Source organism: Papaver somniferum, unplaced genomic scaffold, assembly GCF_003573695.1.
Source record: "Papaver somniferum cultivar HN1 unplaced genomic scaffold, ASM357369v1 unplaced-scaffold_133, whole genome shotgun sequence".
Classification (NCBI taxonomy): domain Eukaryota; kingdom Viridiplantae; phylum Streptophyta; class Magnoliopsida; order Ranunculales; family Papaveraceae; genus Papaver; species Papaver somniferum.
In genome coordinates, this window is record NW_020622492.1 from 14,810,608 (window position 1) to 14,829,680 (window position 19,073).

The 19,073-nt window shown below is 36.7% G+C and overlaps 3 protein-coding genes across 3 annotated transcripts; 1 reads left to right on the top strand and 2 right to left on the bottom strand.

Moving 5' to 3' along the window:
- Window positions 1–4,980: 4,980 nt before the first annotated feature.
- On the bottom strand, window positions 4,981–6,441 carry LOC113333632 (protein PFC0760c-like). The gene is made up of 3 exons (XM_026580056.1): window positions 5,907–6,441; window positions 5,296–5,480; window positions 4,981–5,127 (listed from the first exon to the last, which is right to left on the bottom strand). Exons 1-3 carry the CDS (start codon window positions 6,439–6,441, stop codon window positions 4,981–4,983), a joined length of 867 nt encoding a protein of 288 aa, XP_026435841.1.
- Window positions 6,442–12,573: 6,132 nt separating this feature from the next.
- LOC113333661 lies at window positions 12,574–14,898 on the top strand. Its single transcript, XM_026580084.1, has 4 exons — window positions 12,574–12,950; window positions 13,043–13,143; window positions 13,743–13,840; window positions 14,553–14,898. The coding sequence occupies exons 1-4, from the start codon at window positions 12,740–12,742 to the stop codon at window positions 14,692–14,694; spliced, it is 552 nt and encodes a 183-aa protein (XP_026435869.1). The 5' UTR covers window positions 12,574–12,739; the 3' UTR covers window positions 14,695–14,898.
- Window positions 14,899–15,090: 192 nt separating this feature from the next.
- On the bottom strand, window positions 15,091–18,922 carry LOC113333660 (cyclin-dependent kinase inhibitor 4-like). Its single transcript, XM_026580083.1, has 3 exons — window positions 18,161–18,922; window positions 16,682–16,885; window positions 15,091–15,674 (listed from the first exon to the last, which is right to left on the bottom strand). Exons 1-3 carry the CDS (start codon window positions 18,601–18,603, stop codon window positions 15,605–15,607), a joined length of 717 nt encoding a protein of 238 aa, XP_026435868.1. The 5' UTR covers window positions 18,604–18,922; the 3' UTR covers window positions 15,091–15,604.
- Window positions 18,923–19,073: the final 151 nt, after the last annotated feature.

A 19,073-nucleotide genomic window follows, 5' to 3' on the forward strand; every position in this document is an offset into this window, starting at 1 on the left:
AAGTACTTTCTATAGAAGGCGTTAATCATTTCTCCCAAATTATTGATAGTTCATGGTGCGATGTTGTTGTACCAGGTGTATGCCCTGCCTTTCAAGGATTTTGAAAATTATTTGAGGCAAACAACATGGTTATGGTCATGTTCACCCAAGGCTTCCAGGAACCGAGAAACATGCTCCCGAGCATTGCTTGTCCCGTCATACAAAGTGAAGGTTGGAGAGGTATAACCTTTTGGAAGAGGAATCCTTTGTGTAGCAGCAGGGTACGAAGGCTGGTGACGATGGATATGTGATGTCTTGTCTTTTCCATGGTTCTCCAAGAGGCGTTCCAAATCTTCCTGAGTAATGAAATTTGACGATTCCTTCGTTGATGGATCGTCGTCAGCTTTGCGGGCTTCGCTGTCATCCACTGTGTGAATTGGAACTACTTCAGGATCAGCATCTGAGGATGTTTCCTTTTCTTTTCCTTTCCTTTGAGTCCTCTTTGACATATTATCAGTGAGAGTCTTGAGATAATTGAATAGCTCCTTCTGTGTTGCAGCCATGTCAGTTTGATTCTTTGCAAGAGTCTCTTGCACCTTGATGAGATCAGCCATGGTAGGTGGTGGATTCCCCCTGACTTCCTCAGGGTGTCGGCCGAACAGGGGATGACTTTCCATGTTAGTGTGAGGAGGACATCACCTCCGTCAGTGTTAGAGGACGGAATGGTTTCCGGGATATCTTCATTGTTATTGTTGCTAGTGCTAGCGTCGTTTATGTTGGAACCTGTAACTAACCCAGACCTAAGACTAACCATCTTTCTGAGAACGTGAGATTGCAACCGAGAGATTAATCTCCCACTGTGGTCGCCAATCTGTAGATGGGGAAAATGATTTGCTGGTTTTTACGGAATCGAGGAGATGACCGTGCGGAGGAACCGAGCAAATACTCAACCTCACACAGATGCACTGCAAGAAGGGAGTGCTTTAAGTTCGAGAGATCAATCTGTAGGACTCCGGCCTAAACCAAGGCAATGGCCGTTCCAGAGTCAATTCAGTCAGAAGAGAGGATGGGTTGATCTGTAGGAGGAAAGCTGAGAAATGTGTGAGATCAATGGTGATCGAGATTGTAGGTGTGTTGTGTATTCTGCGTAAGAAAGTTCTGAATGATTGAATTTACTCAGTTGAGAGTGATTTCTCAGACGATGAGTTCGTGTGGACGAAAGATTGTCTGTATGAACTTGTCGAGAAATTCTTCTATGTTTCAATCAGGATTCAGGGACTTATTATATTGTTGGAATTGTAAACACCTTGATCCCATGAAGTGTGACAGTTGTTGAAGTCAAAGAGTGGGAAAGTGGGAAATCATGTCAAAACCAGTTGCTCATCGTGCGGAGACTTGTTTGATTTTCCATCCACTTATTTTCTAACTCCTTCAACTGATTGCACGACTTGCTCACATTCTCATCGTGTGTATGAATACACGTGCCGTAGACCGCCAGACCAAAACCTAGTTAATATCCCCCCATGTGACGTGATTGACATCTCGTGATTGTGGAGTCAGTTGCTGACTTGATGGGACGATGAGTCCTTGTATTGCTGAGTCGAACGTGATTTACAAATGTTCTGAAACTCATGAATGTTGATAGCTAAAGTGAACAAATATTGTTCTGAGTCGTTGAATATTGATAGTTGAACCAATATTCCTTCATCTGAGCAAATATTGCTTATCTGAGCATATGTTGCTCATTTGATGAATTGTTGAATATTAATAGTTGAACCAATATTCTTTGGTGTGAGCATATGTTGCTCATTTGAACAAATGTTGCTCCTTTGAGGAATCATTGGTAACAGGACCAAGATAAATTTAAAATATTGGCATCTGAACCGAGTATAATTAATTAGGGTGTTGATCATAGGATCAACATAAAAATGTTAGCGTTTGAATCTGGAATTATGATCCTTGGATTCGAGACCCTAATTTTGATCAACTATTGAATTGATAATAAATTGATGATTTATTGAAATCATTCATGAAATGAAGGAGGTACCGGCTACATGGGATGATGAATCGACCACGTAGCGTCCAGATGCTCAAGTGAGCAAAATGTCAAAGTCTCTTGAAGACCAGTTGGTGAAAAGATGATTAAATACTGGTTTAATCATTTATTAAAATAATGCTCGTGTGAGCGTTAGGTAGTAAAACCTGATTATGGAGAGATGAGGGACCTCCAAGGGGTCATGAGACCGGCTCCTGGTGGTCGCTTGAGGAAACTCCCAGTTGTTTGGGAAGAGTTTGGACCAAATATGAGCAATTGAGCAAATTAGGTCAAAATTATTAAAACATGTGGGACCGGATATTGGAAATCCCTAGGGTCGGCCTTGGTCGGTCAAGGAGACATGCCCGCGTCACCATAATGTCCGCGTCTCAGTCCTGAGAGTTTCGATATTTTCCGGTGTGCGTTTGAGCAACATTTTGAGAAAATATGAAGAAATCAGGGATTTTTGTTGAAACCAGAAAAACTTCATGAGATGAAGGAATAAATTTTAAAATAATGAAGAAATCATGAAGTGTGGGACCGGCTATTTCCAAGGCATGGCCGGACGGCAAAGAGCCCGGTCCCAAGGCACTTTTCCTAATTTTTATAATATTTTTCATGATTTTAGGGAAATATCATAAAATCAAGGAGTTTGTTGAAACCAAGGAGTTTCCATGAGATGAGGGAAACATAAAAAAAAAAAGGGGCGTGTGGGACCGGCTAGGGCATGACAGGCCGGCTAGGGCCCGGTCCCACGAGTTTCCCTAATTTTATATTATTTTCATGACTTGAGAGAAATTTCATAAATTCAAGGAGTTTGCTGAAACTAGGGAGTTTCCTTGAAGTGAAGGAGTTTCCATGAGACAAGGGCGTGTGGGACCGGCCACGGCTAGGGCATGGCCGGCCGGCCAATGAGCCCGGTCCCGTGAGTTTTCTCCATAACATTATATAATTTTCCATGAGTTGATGGAAATATCATGAAATCAGGGAATTTCCATGGGATGAGAGAAATAAAAAAATAATAAGGAACCATGAGGTATGGGACCGACCACGACTAGGGCATTCTCGGTCGGCTAGTGAGCCCGGTCCCACGACACCTTTTCTAATTATTTTATTTCTTTGATGCGAGGAAACACCATGAGACTGGGGAGTTTCTTTGAAACGAAGGAGATTTGCTCGAATGGAGAGATTTTCATGAGATCTGGGAAAAAATAACAAAGTACGATAAAATATAGAATTGGGCGTGGGACTGGCCACGGTGTGACTGGCCGGTCAGTGGGCCCAGTCCCCTAGCGCCTTTGCTAATATATTATTATTTTTCTTCCTATTTTGCATAGGTTCATCGTTCCTTCGTGTTTTGGAATGCTCGTTTGCGCATTCAGGTGCTCGTTGGTGCATTATTGCTGAGTACACTCGCACCATTTTGGTCGGGGCTTACTCGATAGCTGCTCAGATGCCCGCACGTTGAATATTTATCACTAACCCGTGGAATTCTGCTGGGAAGAACCTCAAATTGAAGTGACGAAATATTACGAAGAATCGTAGAATATTGTTGAATATTCAGTTAACTATTAAAGATAATTAATTGATGGATCTATACTAGCAGGCATGCTGTCTAGGAGCATTAATTATCTGAGAATTGAGAGATATGAGCTTGTTGAAATGTCATATCTCTTTTATATAGTCAGGGAAAACCTTGTTGCATCCTGAAGACGTTATTGCTCTATACTAGCAGGCAAACTGTCTAGGATCCGTCCAATCTTTCGATTCTATATAGAAGTAATTACTGAAATTGCTCAGTATTCATGAGATGTGACATTGCCTCAGCTGAGAGACTACACATCTACATATACTCTGAGAGATAGTATTCTCAGTCAGAGATTTCATGGCATGAGATTTCATGCTTCAATGAGAGACATGAGCCTCAATATTCATCTGATTGCTGGATCAAGAGCATGTACAATTATGGTTTTACGATTTTGGCCTTTGTCGAAAATCCACCATCTACACCAACGACTATATTTCTTAGAAGTCGTGTCCAACGACTATATTTCTTAGAACTCGTTCCCAACGGCTATATTTCTTAGAACTCGTGTCCAACGGATCTATTTCTTAGAAATCGTTCCCAACGGCTATATTTCTTAGAAGTCGTGTCCAACGACTCTATTTCTTTATATAAATATAGAACATTTTTCTAACCAACAACAATCTCAATTCATTCTCAGATATAAACCTCAATTATGTATTCTAACAGTTCGAGTATAAATGTAAAACAAATAGTATGTTTTGAAGCAAAAGAGGTTTGTCCATGTTGTTTCATGGATAAACATAGTCTCGTTCAATGCCCATGGCTATATAGAAAATGTCCACAACGAGGTTGCAACGGCACTAGGAAGGTAAAAGAGTCGATACCCGAGAAGATAAGGTATTTGGAATGTGAGTATGCTAAATGTCCGGGAGAAGCACAATGTTTGGAGGATGCAATGAAAGATGCAATCAAACAAGAAAAAGTTGAAGAACTCTGCAACAACTTCAAACTAAAAGGAAAGGTGGAGTTTGAATGCACCAAGGGGATTCCATGTGAAACTGGGGGTTGTAATTTCTTTATGGAAATGCACCGGTCAAGTGCAAATAAATCATATGGAAAACGTTACTGGAAATGCCTTGAGTATGTAACGGTGGCATGGGCTGAATAAGTGTTGTTACGTTTTAGTTTAATCAAGAGTTTGAATACCAATTGATGTAATGTGCTTTTTTATAATTAGTATGTGTTCGAGTTTAAATGTGATGAACATGATGTATTATGCTTCTACAATAAATAAAAATAGTTATTTTCATATGATTAACGATTACATTAAGCATGTGCAACCAGCATTTAAACCAATAGGCGACCCTATTGGACGAGTTATGTCTCGTGAAGGTTTACAGAGAGATATACCCACAAAACCTATCTTTATTTAAATTCTTTACTCTTCATCTGATGATTCGGGGGATGAATCTTCAAAAGGGGAAGGGTTATACTCTGAGAAACTGTTTTTCAAAATCACATAGCAGTTAAAAAATCTAAAAGGTTTCCCCTCCTTTTTTTTGTAACTATCCATAGCAGATTGCTCCTACAACAAAAGAAAACATTATCAATTTACAATTAAATTATTCAACAATTCAGTATACATACACAAAAAATTGTTGGATAGGTAACCGGTAAAGTTTCTTACGATTTCCGAAGGTACTGGAGCCGTCCATAAATATAACGATCTTTGTGTCGATACATATACTTTCACCTCTGAAGTTATAACGTTTAACCTTGTTTTCAGATACTTAATCGTGCGTTCATTAGGATTCCCGTTATGTATAGTCAACCTTTGCAGCAACTGCTCCAATAGGTTTGTGTTATTTAGTTGTTCATCTTCTTCTTCATTTTCTAGATGAACTTCAACCCATAAACTAACTATCAATTTGTCTTCATCTGGAATATAACCCACCATAATTAACAAAGAAAAGTGTTGTGGTAAGTGTTTATTTTTGAAGATAGAGAACAAAGTTGGTCGAACTAATGTGTTCATTGGTAAAGAGATTGTGAATCCTTTATACATGGTCAGTATACATATCCATACACTGTAGAATAAGATTTCATGGATAATTAAAGTGATCCTTATAATGTACAAGGAGATTTCCCGGATACGTATACATATCCATATACTATTTAAATGATATCACGGATTATTGTAATTGTAACCATATGCCATCAAATATAAACTTTATCATTTGCATACATAATTGAAACCCAAAAATTATTTAAAATCTGTTGTTACATATGCGTGTAACATTCGAAAACTTAAAACACAACAGTGAAATACATCATATCACTCAACATCATCATCATCATACATACCCGCATCATCGTACGGAGCATCATCGTCATCATCATCGTACTCCTCATCGTACTCCTCATTATCATCATCCTCAGCATTATCGTCTGAATCCTCCTCATCGCCAGAATCCTCATCGTAATCTCCATCATGTTGATATTCGTCTCCCACATGTCCGTCTGCATGACCATGTTCAACTGCATGTTCAAAGTCATCTGGGATTTGATAATTGTAATATCCATAATAATCAAATGATCCATCCTCGTTTTGGCCAAGAACAACTTCTTCTTCTAAGTCTGTATCATCATAATCTCCTTCTGATGATGGAAGTACCACGTATTCCATATCTGAACCCTCCAAACTAGACAAGTCCCCTGTCGCGCCTCCTCTACCAGGACGGGCATCAATGTGCTTGACAAGATCATTTCTTAGTTGTAGGTGCAGTTCTAGGTTTTTCAGAGATGACATAAATACACGACCATTAACGTAGGTTCCAGAATCGGAACAGGAATAACTCTCCCCAATCCGTATCCTGATGAGCACGAAAGTGCGAAGCATTTTCACCCATAAATACATTAGCTGGGCCTCATTTTATCACTAATAAACTTGTTTGTAGGTGTTTTTATGAAATAAGCTCTTATGGAGAAAGTTGCTCGAAAAGTGGTTTTTGTACCTCAGAGGACACATGTTATTCGGACTCTCAGTTTTGGATAAGGGGTACCCAATTACTAAGGGGCATCCTAATTGCTATTCGCACTCCCGGATTGGATAAGGGGAGGAGCGATGATTGCCTTTGATTTGTAAAAGGAAGGATATATTCTCGGTTTGAATAAAATAGAGGTGAAGATATTGTTTGTGTTATTACATGCTGATTTGGAGAAGATTTGTCGTGGGAGTATATTCTGCATTGATTGGAGGAGTTATATGGAAGGAAATGGAAAGAAGATATTCTGTTTTGATTTGTTATTATCCTGAAGATAGTTCAACAGCTCATATACACGTAACAGAAAAGGGAAGGAGAATAAAATCTCCATGATTTGGCAGAGTAGTCAAAAGAAGATATTTTCGGGTTTAAGTGATTTGATTCTCTGAGTTATAATAGGAAGTTACTTAGGATATTGTTTTAATATTTGCGGATGTCTAATGGAGGGTTTTGGGATGAATCAAACAACTTAGAATCGCATGATAATAATGGAAAATATCCCCATGGAGAATAATGGAGTAAAGAGAGAATATTTGCACATTGAACAAGAGATGTTGGGTGCTGCTGAGACTATACAATGAGTTTACTGGAGTCATAGATGGGCATCGAGAGTTGGGGAGAAGAATAGAGGGTTGCAGAGGATATTTCTCCGCTGCTGCAGAGAAGAAGAAGAAGAAGAAGAACATTTGACGCCTACAGACTGTTGCAGAGAACTGTCGTTTATTAACAGTACTCGTAACAGTCAGTTTGGCACGCTTGTTTTGTATTTGCAACAATTTCTTGTAACGGTGACGTCTATAACGCCAATAAAGCGTTGTAGATTCATTGTATTATTACTCTTCTTCAATAAAAACACCTTTTGAGCTATGAATTATATTTTTGAGCGTGTTTCCAACCTAATGAGCTAAACCCCAACACTGGGTCGACGGAGGAAGCCGAATTTCATACATGGGTAAATTTATTTTATTTTCTATATGACTTTTGAAATAATTAAATAGAGTTATGATTTGAATTAATTAGTTATTATTTTATTTGATGGGTCATGCTTGCGTAAATGTTTGATGTCCCATGCTTACGATTTATAACTAATATTTTGAGAATCTACTTTGGCAAAATAAGAGTCGATGTTATTTTTATTGAGCGATAATTGTTGAGAATGAATAATTGAGCCTTTTGATATGAATTCGGTGGAATCCTAGTCCCAGTAGCTCTGTTTTATTATTTTCGTTAAACCTTTAAATTTAGTCTTCACAAATCTTAGAGTTCGAATCTTATATTACTACAACAACAATTAAAAATCTGATCATTGTGGCGCCGCCGACGCGGATTTGTTTTTAGATTATTTTTTATAGGTTTATTTTTATTTATTTTGTATAGTATTTTCATTTCATTTTATATTTTTTTTTCCTTTTTATGCGTTTCTTTTTGTATTTGTTTTTAGGGACTTTTTGAGGATGATGACGTCTTCTGAGGAGACGTCACCTAAGATGACGCTGGCGGAATATAAGCTTAGAAAGTCAAATTATCAGGAAACCTCATCTGATATGACGCTTGCTGAATATAAGCGTAGGCAACAGTATGGAGTTTCTACTCCACATGTGGTAAGTGAAGAATCACCTTTAACAATATATGATAAGTATTACAAACACACACCGCCTAGTTTGGAACAAAGATTGAGAGTTCTTAAATGTCAAAGATTATATGCTGATGATGATGAATCTTGCAGTGACTCTCTGTACTAAACAGATCATATAGATGACCCTGTGGATGATTGTTTGAATGATTTTCCTAATTCCATAGATGAATCCATCCCACAAGATAATTCACCCAACTTAGAAGTTGTTTCTAGACCCCTAGACTTCCAAAAGTTTCCTAATTTAGGGTTAGAATTGTTTGCTTCTAAAGTGTTGTTGGATTACTTTGCATCTAAGTACCCAGAGGACTTGCCTATTCCTGATATCGTACATGAGCCAATTGAAAATTTTCCAGTCCCAATAATATCCCCATATCATGTCCTTTACACACTTCCTTGTGTTGTAAAAACTTGGTTTGGAGGTAAGTCTTTGTTTTTGATAGTTTCAGTGTCTCCGCATCGTGATAACATAAGTGTGAAGCTGTCATTTGTAAATGGTGTATTTTGGGTTGATCCCCAAATTTTCAGGTTGTTAGTTTATGGGGATCCTTTTTGTATATTCCAGTAGGTGTATTTTTTTTTTTAATATTTTCATTTACTTTTTGCATTTCCCATCTTAATATTTGCGTTGGATGACTCAATTACATTTAGGACAATGTAATGTTTAAGTGTGGGGGAGAGGTTAACTTTTTACTTTATTTTTTCAGGAAATTCCTTGCACATCATGACCAGCTGTGTAGCGGGTCTGCTCCTTTTTCTTGCATGTTATGACCAGATGTGTAGCGGGTCTTTTCTTTTTTCTTGCATTATATGACCAGCTGTGTAGCGGGTCTAAAAAACTATATATATATATATATATATATAAAATATGACCAGCTGTGTAGCGGGTCTCTTTCTCTTTATCTTATTATATGACCAGCTGTATAGCGGGTTTAAAAAAAAAGAAAAAAAAAAGACCAGATGTGTAGCGGGTCTCTCTTTCTCTCTTATTATAAGACCAGCTGTGTAGCGGGTCTCTCTTTCTCTCTTATTATATGACCAGCTGTGTAGCGGGTCAGTTTTCTGTTTTGCTCGAGGACTAACAAAATGTAAGTGTGGGGGAATTTGATGAGCACGAAAGTGCGAAGCATTTTCACCCATAAATACATTAGCTGAGACTCATTTTATCACTAATAAACTTGTTTGTAGGTGTTTTTATGAAATAAGCTCTTATGGTGAAATTTGCTCGAAAAGTGGTTTTTGTACCCCAGAGGACACATGTTATTCGGACTCTCAGTTTTGGATAAGGGGCACCCAATTACTAAGGGGCATCCTAATTGCTATTCGCACTCCCGAATTGGATAAGGGGAGGAGCGGTGATTGCCTTTGATTTGTAAAAGGAAGGATATATTCTCGGTTTGAAGAAAATAGAGGTGAAGATATTGTTTGTATTATTACATGCTGATTTGGAGAAGATTTGTCGTGGGAGTATATTCTGCATTGATTGGAGGAGTTATATGGAAGGAAATGGAAATAAGATATTCTGTTTTGATTTGTTATTATCCTGAAGATAGTTCAACAACTCATATACACGTAGCAGAAAAGGGAAGGAGAATAAAATCTCCATGATTTGGCAGAGAAGTCAAAAGAAGATATTTTCGGGTTTAAGTGATTTGATTCTCTGAGTTATAATAGGAAGTTACGTAGGATATTCTTTTAATATTTGCGACTGTCTAATAGGGGTTTTTGGGATGAATCAAACAACTTAGAATCACATGATAATAATGGAAAATATCCCTGTGGAGAATAATGGAGTAAAGAGAGAATATTTGCACATTGAACAAGAGATATTGGGTGCTGCTGAGACTATACAATGAGTTTACTGGAGTCATAGATGGGCATCGAGAGTTGGGGAGAAGAATATATGGTTGCAGAGGAGATTTCTCTGTTGCTGCAGAGAAGAAGAAGAAGAAGAAGAAGAAGAACATTTGAAGCCTACAGACTGTTGCAGAGAATTGTTGTTTATTAACAGTACTCGTAACAGTCAGTTTGGCACGCTTGTTTTGAATTTGCAACAATTTCTTGTAACGGTGACGTCTATAACGCCAATAAAGCGTTGTAGATTCATTGTATTATTACTCTTCTTCAATAAAAACACCTTTTGAGCTATGAATTATATTTTTGAGCGTGTTTCCAACCTAATGAGATAAACCCCAACACTGGGACGACGGAGGAAGTCGAATTTCATACATGGGTAAATTTATTTTATTTTCTGTATGACTTTTGCACTAATTAAATAGAATTATGATTTGAATTAATTAGTTATTATTTTATTTGATGGGTCATGCTTGCGTAAATGTTTGATGTCCCATGCTTACGATTTATAACTAATATTTTGAGAATCTACTTTGGCAAAATAAGAGTCGATGTAATTTTTATTGAGCGATAATTGTTGAGAATGAACAATTGAGACTTTTGATATGAATTTGTTGGAAACCTAGTCCCAGTAGCTCTCTTTTATTATTTTCGTTAAACCTTTAAATTTAGTCTTCACAAATCTTAGAGTTCGAATCTTATATTACTACAACAACAATTAAAAATCTGATCATATCCCGACGTTCATGCTCGATAATCATGTTGTGTAAAATAAGACAACATTTCATAATTAGATTCAAGTCAGATTGGTGCCAATTATTACAAGGAGATCCGACAATTCTGAATTTACCCTGAAGCACTCCAAAAGCACGCTCAACATCCTTTCTTTTAGCCAATTGATACTTTTTGAAACTCACATAGTCGGGAATGTCCAATGTCTGAGAAAAAGCTTGTACAATTGTAGTCAACTTTGGATCGATACCATCGGCTAAGAAATAACCATATTGTAGTGGTGACCATTGATGACATAATTGCATGGAGGTGCTACACCTCTTTAGCATGTTATCAAAAAGGGGTGAGTGCGCCAACACATTCAGATCGTTGTTTGATCCAGGAATTCCAAAAAAAGCATGCCAAAACCACAAATCGTATGATGCCACCGCCTCTAATACCAAACTACTCTCTTTATCTTTACCCCGGTAAGTTCCTTGCCAAGATACCGGACAATTCTTCCATGGCTATTGCATACAATCAACACTACCAAGCATTCCAGGAAAACCTCGGTCTGCATTCTCAGCTAGCAACCTCTGAACATCTTCAGGAGTGGGTTCACGCAAATATCTTCTCCAAAAGTCATGCAAATGGTGTGGCAAAATCTTTTATGATACTTGTATATTGTAGTTGCACCCATACGAGTGTAATCATCAACACTATCAGCTGTCGTACTTTTGCATAAACATTTCATCACGGAAACTAATTTCATATGCGGAGAATGCCCCATAGTTCCAGTTGCATCTGGACGTTGGTGCCATTCTGGATCAACTTCAAGCAATTTTCCTAAAAATTTCTCGAATAAGTCTTCCCTCATGCCTAGACGTTGTTTGAATTGTCTTGAGGTATAATCGGTTCCAGGCATAAAATAATCATTCATCATTTTGGCATCATGCCACACTCGATCACGCGTTATTGCACTACGTGTAATAACCTCCCTAGGTACAGGTTGTCTAATAATACACAATCGTTCATCCAAACATAGTTGTGTAAACATTAGCAAAGCTTTCTCTTCTTCATCACTATCACTAGAGGTATCCAAATAGATTCCACATTTAACTCTCACATAAGAACGCATTAGACTCATTATGCACCTTAACAAACAACAAAGTATCAATTTGTGTATACCATATATAAATACAAGTCTACATTGATATGGTAGTTTACATACATTTCATTCAACATAAATCAAGACACACAACAAATAATCATGGATTTTTCACTAAATATATGTTTTAATAACGTTATTGAATTGCATATTACATACCCAACCAACCTAATATCAACAATTTCATCAAAATTAAAATCAAATTAATTTAATACCCTAACATTAGAATCACTCACCTTAGATGATTTTTTGGATGAAATTTAAAATTGGACAATGGATTTGTTTCACATTGTAGTAACGATCAAACCCTTTTCATTTAAGCAATCGAAATCGTATTGAATCAATATGAAAATCGAAAAGGGGTAAGATGGGTTAGAAAGGGTTTTGAGAGGATGAAAACTAGAGAAGAAGAAGAAACGAGGAACCCGGGCGGGTTTCTGGATACTAAAACATACCTGAATAGCCGTTTGGCACTATTCACAGGGCTACTGAGTAGCCGTTTCATGTAGGGAAAGTATGAGAGGGCACCATAATGAGCTTGGCTTCCTTATGCTATCCCTTCTCTACATATGAGGGATGGGGAAGGGATGGGGCTCTTCATAGTGCTAGCCCTAACACAACCTTCCCAAATCGCGCTTTAGTAGTCTCTCCGGGCATTAGGACTGTATCCTAGGAAAAAATAGGAAAAAAAACTTGTGCAGGGCAGCAGGAGGCCGCTCGTATCCTTCAACGATTGTTAGCTCCCTTCACTCGTCGGAGTGCTTGTTTTCTCCTCGTTGCTTTTCAAATGGATTTCTCATCGTGGATTCGAAAAGCTCTTTTAAAGGAAAACAAATTAGACCCATCAAACCCTAGTTCTTCTCAAACTGAACCGAATCTCAAACAAAGAAAAGTTAAAGAAGCCGAAGAAGAAGAAGAACTTGGAGTAACTGATGAGTTAAAAGACCTTGTGAAGTCATTAAGTGCAGAAACCTTCAAGAATTTCCCACTCCAACAAGGTATAAAAATTTCATCTATCACTTCTACAAAATATACTATTTCTCTGTAGAATTCAATTATAAAAAAATATGATTTAATTGATTTGATGCAGATGATAATCGGGTTAGAACTGTTAACGGGTCTGATAATATACAGAAAGATCTCAGTGAATGGCAAGAACGTCATGCTATGCTTGTTCTTACTGAAGTCAAGGTATTGTGATTTATGCTATGCCCTAAAATTAGTATTATGACAGTATTAGAATAGGTGGAAAGTTTAGAGATTGCCAGCGTAGAAACTGACAGTATTAAATCTGATGATATGTTGTTATTTTACATGGTATGTTGTATATTACTTGAAGCATTGCACGAATAAAATGATTGTTATGTTGTTATTTTACATGTTTTTAAACCTGGATTCGGTTAGGTATCCTACTGCACACTTACGGTAGAGATAAGGAGCTGAGGTAGAAAAGATTAGACATCTGGTGGACATGCATTCGGTGTCAACTATTGATTGCTTACAGTCAGACTTCTGAATTATCTGATCAACGAAAGTTTGCTTCTATGTTGGTAGCTTTTATTAGACGTACTATTGAAAAGATGAAGTTACCTAATTAGGGTAACTGTTACCCTTACTCCGAGCCATGTATGTTCACTAACATGCTAATGGAATCTAGTGCAGATACGATCTCTTTCAAAGGAGTGTTACTTTTGGTTCGATACTTAATATATAGTGGATGATCTAACATCACTGATCGTGAGCTGTGGACTACTTGTGTTTTCTTGACAACGATTTGCTTATTTTTGCAGGAAATTTCACTGCTTAGATATGTTCTTTGCCCACGGTACTTAAAAGATAGACAATTTTGGCAAATATACTTTATGCTTGTGAAGAACCATGTATCTCCGTGAGTAACTTTCTTTTTTGCTTGAAGAAACCTTGTAATATTGTTTCTTTTCAAATTTTGGTAATATTATGACAACTGCATCTAGTAAAGCAACCTGATATTTGGATGTAACAGTAAAAATTAGAGTGTCAACTTGATGAACTCGTATTTGCTTCTCAGTTTCCATTTTAGAACATGACAGATGTTTATTGAATTTCTTTATCTTGCTATTTGTTCTAGTTCTCCACAAGCAGTGTGTATGCTTTCTTTTCAGTTTTGTAACTTCCATAGGCATTAGACATAGTTACCCTTCGCTGACCCAATGCAGGTGAGATCCATATGTGAAGTGAAAGTTGAAGACTTGTACACCATTCCCCATTGCTCCTTGTGACTGTCAGATCAGTGATGATCTTATGAGCATCTTTCTATGATCAGTAAGTTGGACAATGGCTTTAATGTCCATAACAATCTTTCTGATGTTTGCTCAATCCAGATGAGCATTTGAAATCCATGAAGTGATTACATGTTAACAACATTTTTTTTCCTTTAGTAACCCATTTTGTCTCTAGTGGTAAAAAGGAGTTTGTCACTACTAAGCTAGAAGAAATGTTGGTTGTGCTTTTGAATCTTGAACTCTTTAATGCACATATTCTCAGATGTGTACATAGATTTTGAAAAAAGAAGTATCTTAGATCAGCTGCATTGCCAACTTAGTTATATTGATGTGTATCAGATTTGAGCTGCGTGCTATAAGAAAAGCAAAACTCAGAAGGATGGCAATGGATGATGGAAACCTGGTCAAGAGACCTGCATATGAAGTAGAGATGGCAGAGGCGAAACAATCTAGGAGGTCACTACCTTCGGAGAGGATGTAGGCTCAGTATGATATACACAATGGTGATGGGAAGTTGAGACATGGGGAGGATACCGTTCAAGTTGAGACATGGGGAGGATACCGTTTCCAAGAATACAAATTTATTCATTCGTATTTCTACATACTCGTGTGTTTTATGCTATTATCCTTCGTCTACCTCTAACATTAAAATTCCTGACAGAAAGCAAAGAAGAACCAGTTGCCTTGAAAAATTTGTAATCTCTTTTCGTTTCAGGTCATAGGTTAGAGTTCTAGTAAGTATCCAGGCGTGCCTAAATTGGATTTTGTAAAGACACCAACTTTGAAACCCCATATTCCATCAAAACAATATCTCAGATTCTACTTGCACAAAATGATTTTCATAACTTCAAAAATAAAATATGTAGAAAATCAAAAATTAAAGAAAAATGAAGATTGGCTTTTATTGCAATGAGCTTCAAAGCTTCTGGTGACTGTATCTATAGACAGGGAAAAAATTAAAGAAAAAAATAAACGGGAAAGAAGAAAGAAAAACCAGAATCTAGTTTAGCCATTTCCTATACCCCCAACCCCACTTGCTCTGATTAGAATTCTAAGTTCCAACCTTTTTTTTCTTTTCTCCCTTCCCTTGTCAAATAATCTCAGTCTCAAGGTACTAGGAGTTTATATCTGTTTCTTTTTTCAGAGCGATGTGTAAATTCATCAGCCCTGCTATGTTACAGACATTGGACTAGTACTAAACATCTCTTTTTAAGAGCTTTTTCTTCTTTTTTTAACCTTTACAACATAGATGTAAGGTGGTCCAAAATGGAGTACCACCAGCATTAACAGGACCCTTCCAACCTGCAACTCTCGTAACATCTTCAGCCTGAAAGCGATCAAAAAATAAATTTCGCTGAAGACTAGGCCCTGTTCGAGTCCACAGGTTCACCTCAAACATCCAATCTTTCCCATTCATAACGTCCCGGTAGTGGGGAATCATTAGTGGGATCAAAGTTGTACCTATAGACAACCCCAAATAAAAAGATACAATTGTTATGCACAATACCTTGTAAAAATTGGCCATGTTTAAACGGTGTAATATGGATTTGAAAGCTTCAAAGCAATATCAAGAATCAATCAGAATTCCAGCACACACTTCGATAGATAGAAATGACTAACCCAACCTCAGGTTGGAACTGCGAAACAATTTGGTCTCTCGACAGGGTTGGTCTAAGGGGTCAGGCCCTCAACAAGGCCAATGCTTTTTTTTGTGGAGATGATCAAATTCCTTGGATCAAACGGGTTTGGTTAATGGTATCCAGGCTGTGAGAGCCTCTACAGGTATGTAGTATATTACTATATTTGGCTATAACATATTATAAGGATTGGTCTGCTTACTTTTTATCTGTGTTACAATGATACGCCTAAAAAAAAAAATCAGCCGTATCGAGACGTATTAGATATCAACAACTGTCAAGATAAATCTCAATACCTTAATATTAGAAAATTTAGATATTTTACTAGATTCTCAGAGAAGTTTTAACTATAGTGACAAAATATTAGTTCCAAATATGTCCACTAATCTTGCTCTAGACTTACTTCCTTCTTATCCATACTTTTTCTCTCCAGTGAGGTTAATCACACATTATATTTTAATCATGCAAACACATGTATGTATTTTGTTAAGTTTCTATCTTATATATAACATACTGATCAATATTGAGTATGTTGTATCGCCGTATTTTAGTTTTTCAAGTTGGTGTATCATAGTAGCATATTGGTATCTTGTATCCAATACCGTATCCGTATCTTTGCAACACAGCTTTTTATACATACCTAGCATCATATATTATAGTTAACTAAACATTAATGAAAACTATTCTGACCACTAATATAACTCGATATAGATCACTTAAGTCAGTAAGGACCTTGGACTAAGGTTGAGGTTTCTGAACCTAGTGACAGTGATCAAGAATGAGGATTTCCGAACAACAAAACGAGGATAAAAACAGGATTACATGACATACCTATCTATGAATGCTCTTTGTTGTTGCTGCTCTGCAACAGCAAAAAATTCTTCTACCTCATGAGTTGTCGGAATGTTTCCCCGCATTGGGTTCTGTATTATTCGATTTCTGGCTGTTGAGTTGGTGGTCCTGGTAGTAGAACCAGGAGTGCTCAAAATCTCAGAGTTTCTAATCAGACTGCACGGTGTGGGTTCTCTCGTACCCCTAATTGAGCATAAGAAGAATAAATACATGACAGAAACATAAGAGTCCAATCTCACAATCATGAAAGTGAGTAACCTCATTAATACTAACGACAACCACACTAAAGTACCGGATAAATCTAAACAAGACTTCAATATATAATCATTTAGAAACCATCACAATCTAGGAAAATAAACAGAAGTTGCATGGTAAAAAATGAAGTTATTTATACCGAAAGCACAACACTCAATCAAATATAGCTCTTCAAATAGAAACGTAAATGGGTTATAACTATATAGCCAATAGAACCAAGCATTCCATTACAAAAAACAGAAAACAAACACATAAAACTACCTCTGCTAAAAAGAGGAGCCTAAAATTAATGTCAAAAAAGAGAACTTGCAACAGAGATTATTATTTATTTATAATCAGCGCACAACCTTTTGCAGGAAAGTCATTAACCTCTCAAGAGGCAAGATTAAATGTAGTACCCATGTTAGTTACGAAAAAAATTAACTTTTTTTTTTTGAAGCATGAAATTTATAAACTACTGACGGACTATTACGTGAGGGTATATAATACCCCAAGATTCATCAATTACACTCATATTGGTAAGCCGGGAATCTACAGTAACATGATATTGGAACATAATAGCAATACTGAGAAAAGCATATATACTAACTACAGAAGAAAAAAATCTATATATATGCATGCCCCAAGATGCAGAAATTGTTCAGGATTATATGTATTATTATCTAATACAGATAAAATTGATACATGCATGAATTACACAAATATAAAACTTATGATAGAGGGTTTGAACAAAGGTGTTTCTGCAGCACCTAAGTAATCCAAGCTGTGAAAGAAAAGGTTCAGAAAATAGAAAACAAACTACTCACAGTAACAAAGAACATGAAAATATTTTTCTTTACTTCTTTTAGTTTGCATTAAAAAAAGAAAACACTTTCAGAAATTTGATCCTAAAAAAAGTGAATCCTCAAATAAAATAAAAATAAAAGGTGGACATATTATCTAAAGCCTTATTCATTGAATTTCATAAATAAGGGCCCTTGGAATAGGAAGAAAAAAACCCAAATTATCAAAGACATAAGAAGGGGGAAACAAAAAACACCCTAAAAATCAAAATTTGAAAGCTTTTCAAAATTCCCAACTGAAAGAAATACAAACACAAAGACCAACAAATTAACAAACATCTAAAAAAATTTTAAAAAAAAATTGCAGGAAAAAAAGAAGGATTTGATTAATGATTTTTATGAGAAATCAAAATAAACTGACCTATCTCTTTCTTCGATCTCCAGAAAGTTTTCTCCGAAGGAAGCCTCATCTTTACTCTCGTCATTGTTGCTGTTCTTACAACAAGTAAGAGTGTTGTCATCACAATTGACAGAAGCGAGAGCCAATCTAGGACTTGTCCTAAGTTTAGAATTAGGGCTTTTCTTACAACTATCTTTGACTTCATTTTTCTTTGCTGAAGAAACAACAAGTAATGGTGGTTTCTCAAGTTTCCTGCTCCTAAGTTGAAAATAAGATCCAGTGACAGCAGCAGCAGCGTTATTAGGAGATATATTTGAAGTCTCAGAGGTAGTAGTTTGTTTCTTCTGTAACCTTTGTAAAGCTAGGGTTTTTGCTCTAGTTAAAACACCAATAGTTGATTGAGCTACTTCCATTGATGCTTCTCCTCCTGTTGTTACCTTTGCTTTTCTCATGTACTTACCCATTTCTTCTTCTGATGTAAAAAAGGGTTTTGTTTGTTTGGGGGTGGAAGAGAGGGAAAAAAAATGAAGAAAAAGAGTGTTTTTCTCTCTTTTGTATGTATTTTTCTACTATGTATTTTTGTATACCCTGATTTCCCTGATTTCTGATGAGAGAGGAAAACCAAACAATATAGGGTTTTCTTTTCTATTTATATTGCTAAGATCTACTATAAATAAATAAATTTGTGTCCTAATTTTACTAACGAAACACTCATTTGGAAATTGGAAATATATCCTAGTAGATTTGGTCCATCAGATGAACCATCAACTTTATCAGCGACTATCTCTTATTTCTTATGCTTCAAAAAAAAAAAATCTCTTATTTCTTGACCGGAAACACTGGTTCCTGTTTTGTTTTTATTAATGAGATTTACAGATTGGACACGTGCTGAGCATACGGAGTGTTTATAATTTTGTGTCGGTGGGGAGAAATG

Excerpts from the sequence above, each read along its gene's own strand:
- LOC113333660 (XM_026580083.1), bottom strand. The coding sequence starts at position 18,603 with ATGGGTAAGTACATGAGAAAAGCAAAGGTAACAACAGGAGGAGAAGCA. Across the intron at positions 16,886-18,160 it reads GAGATCGAAGAAAGAGATAG|GGGTACGAGAGAACCCACAC; the intron begins GTCAGTTTATTT and ends ATGCTCAATTAG. Across the intron at positions 15,675-16,681 it reads CAAAGAGCATTCATAGATAG|GTACAACTTTGATCCCACTA; the intron begins GTATGTCATGTA and ends GGTTGTCTATAG.
- LOC113333661 (XM_026580084.1), top strand. The coding sequence starts at position 12,740 with ATGGATTTCTCATCGTGGATTCGAAAAGCTCTTTTAAAGGAAAACAAA. Across the intron at positions 12,951-13,042 it reads GAATTTCCCACTCCAACAAG|ATGATAATCGGGTTAGAACT; the intron begins GTATAAAAATTT and ends GATTTGATGCAG. Across the intron at positions 13,841-14,552 it reads GTGAAGAACCATGTATCTCC|ATTTGAGCTGCGTGCTATAA; the intron begins GTGAGTAACTTT and ends GATGTGTATCAG.
- LOC113333632 (XM_026580056.1), bottom strand. The coding sequence starts at position 6,441 with ATGCTTCGCACTTTCGTGCTCATCAGGATACGGATTGGGGAGAGTTAT. Across the intron at positions 5,481-5,906 it reads TGCTCCGTACGATGATGCGG|ATGAAGACAAATTGATAGTT; the intron begins GTATGTATGATG and ends GTTATATTCCAG. Across the intron at positions 5,128-5,295 it reads TAAACGTTATAACTTCAGAG|GAGCAATCTGCTATGGATAG; the intron begins GTGAAAGTATAT and ends CTTTTGTTGTAG.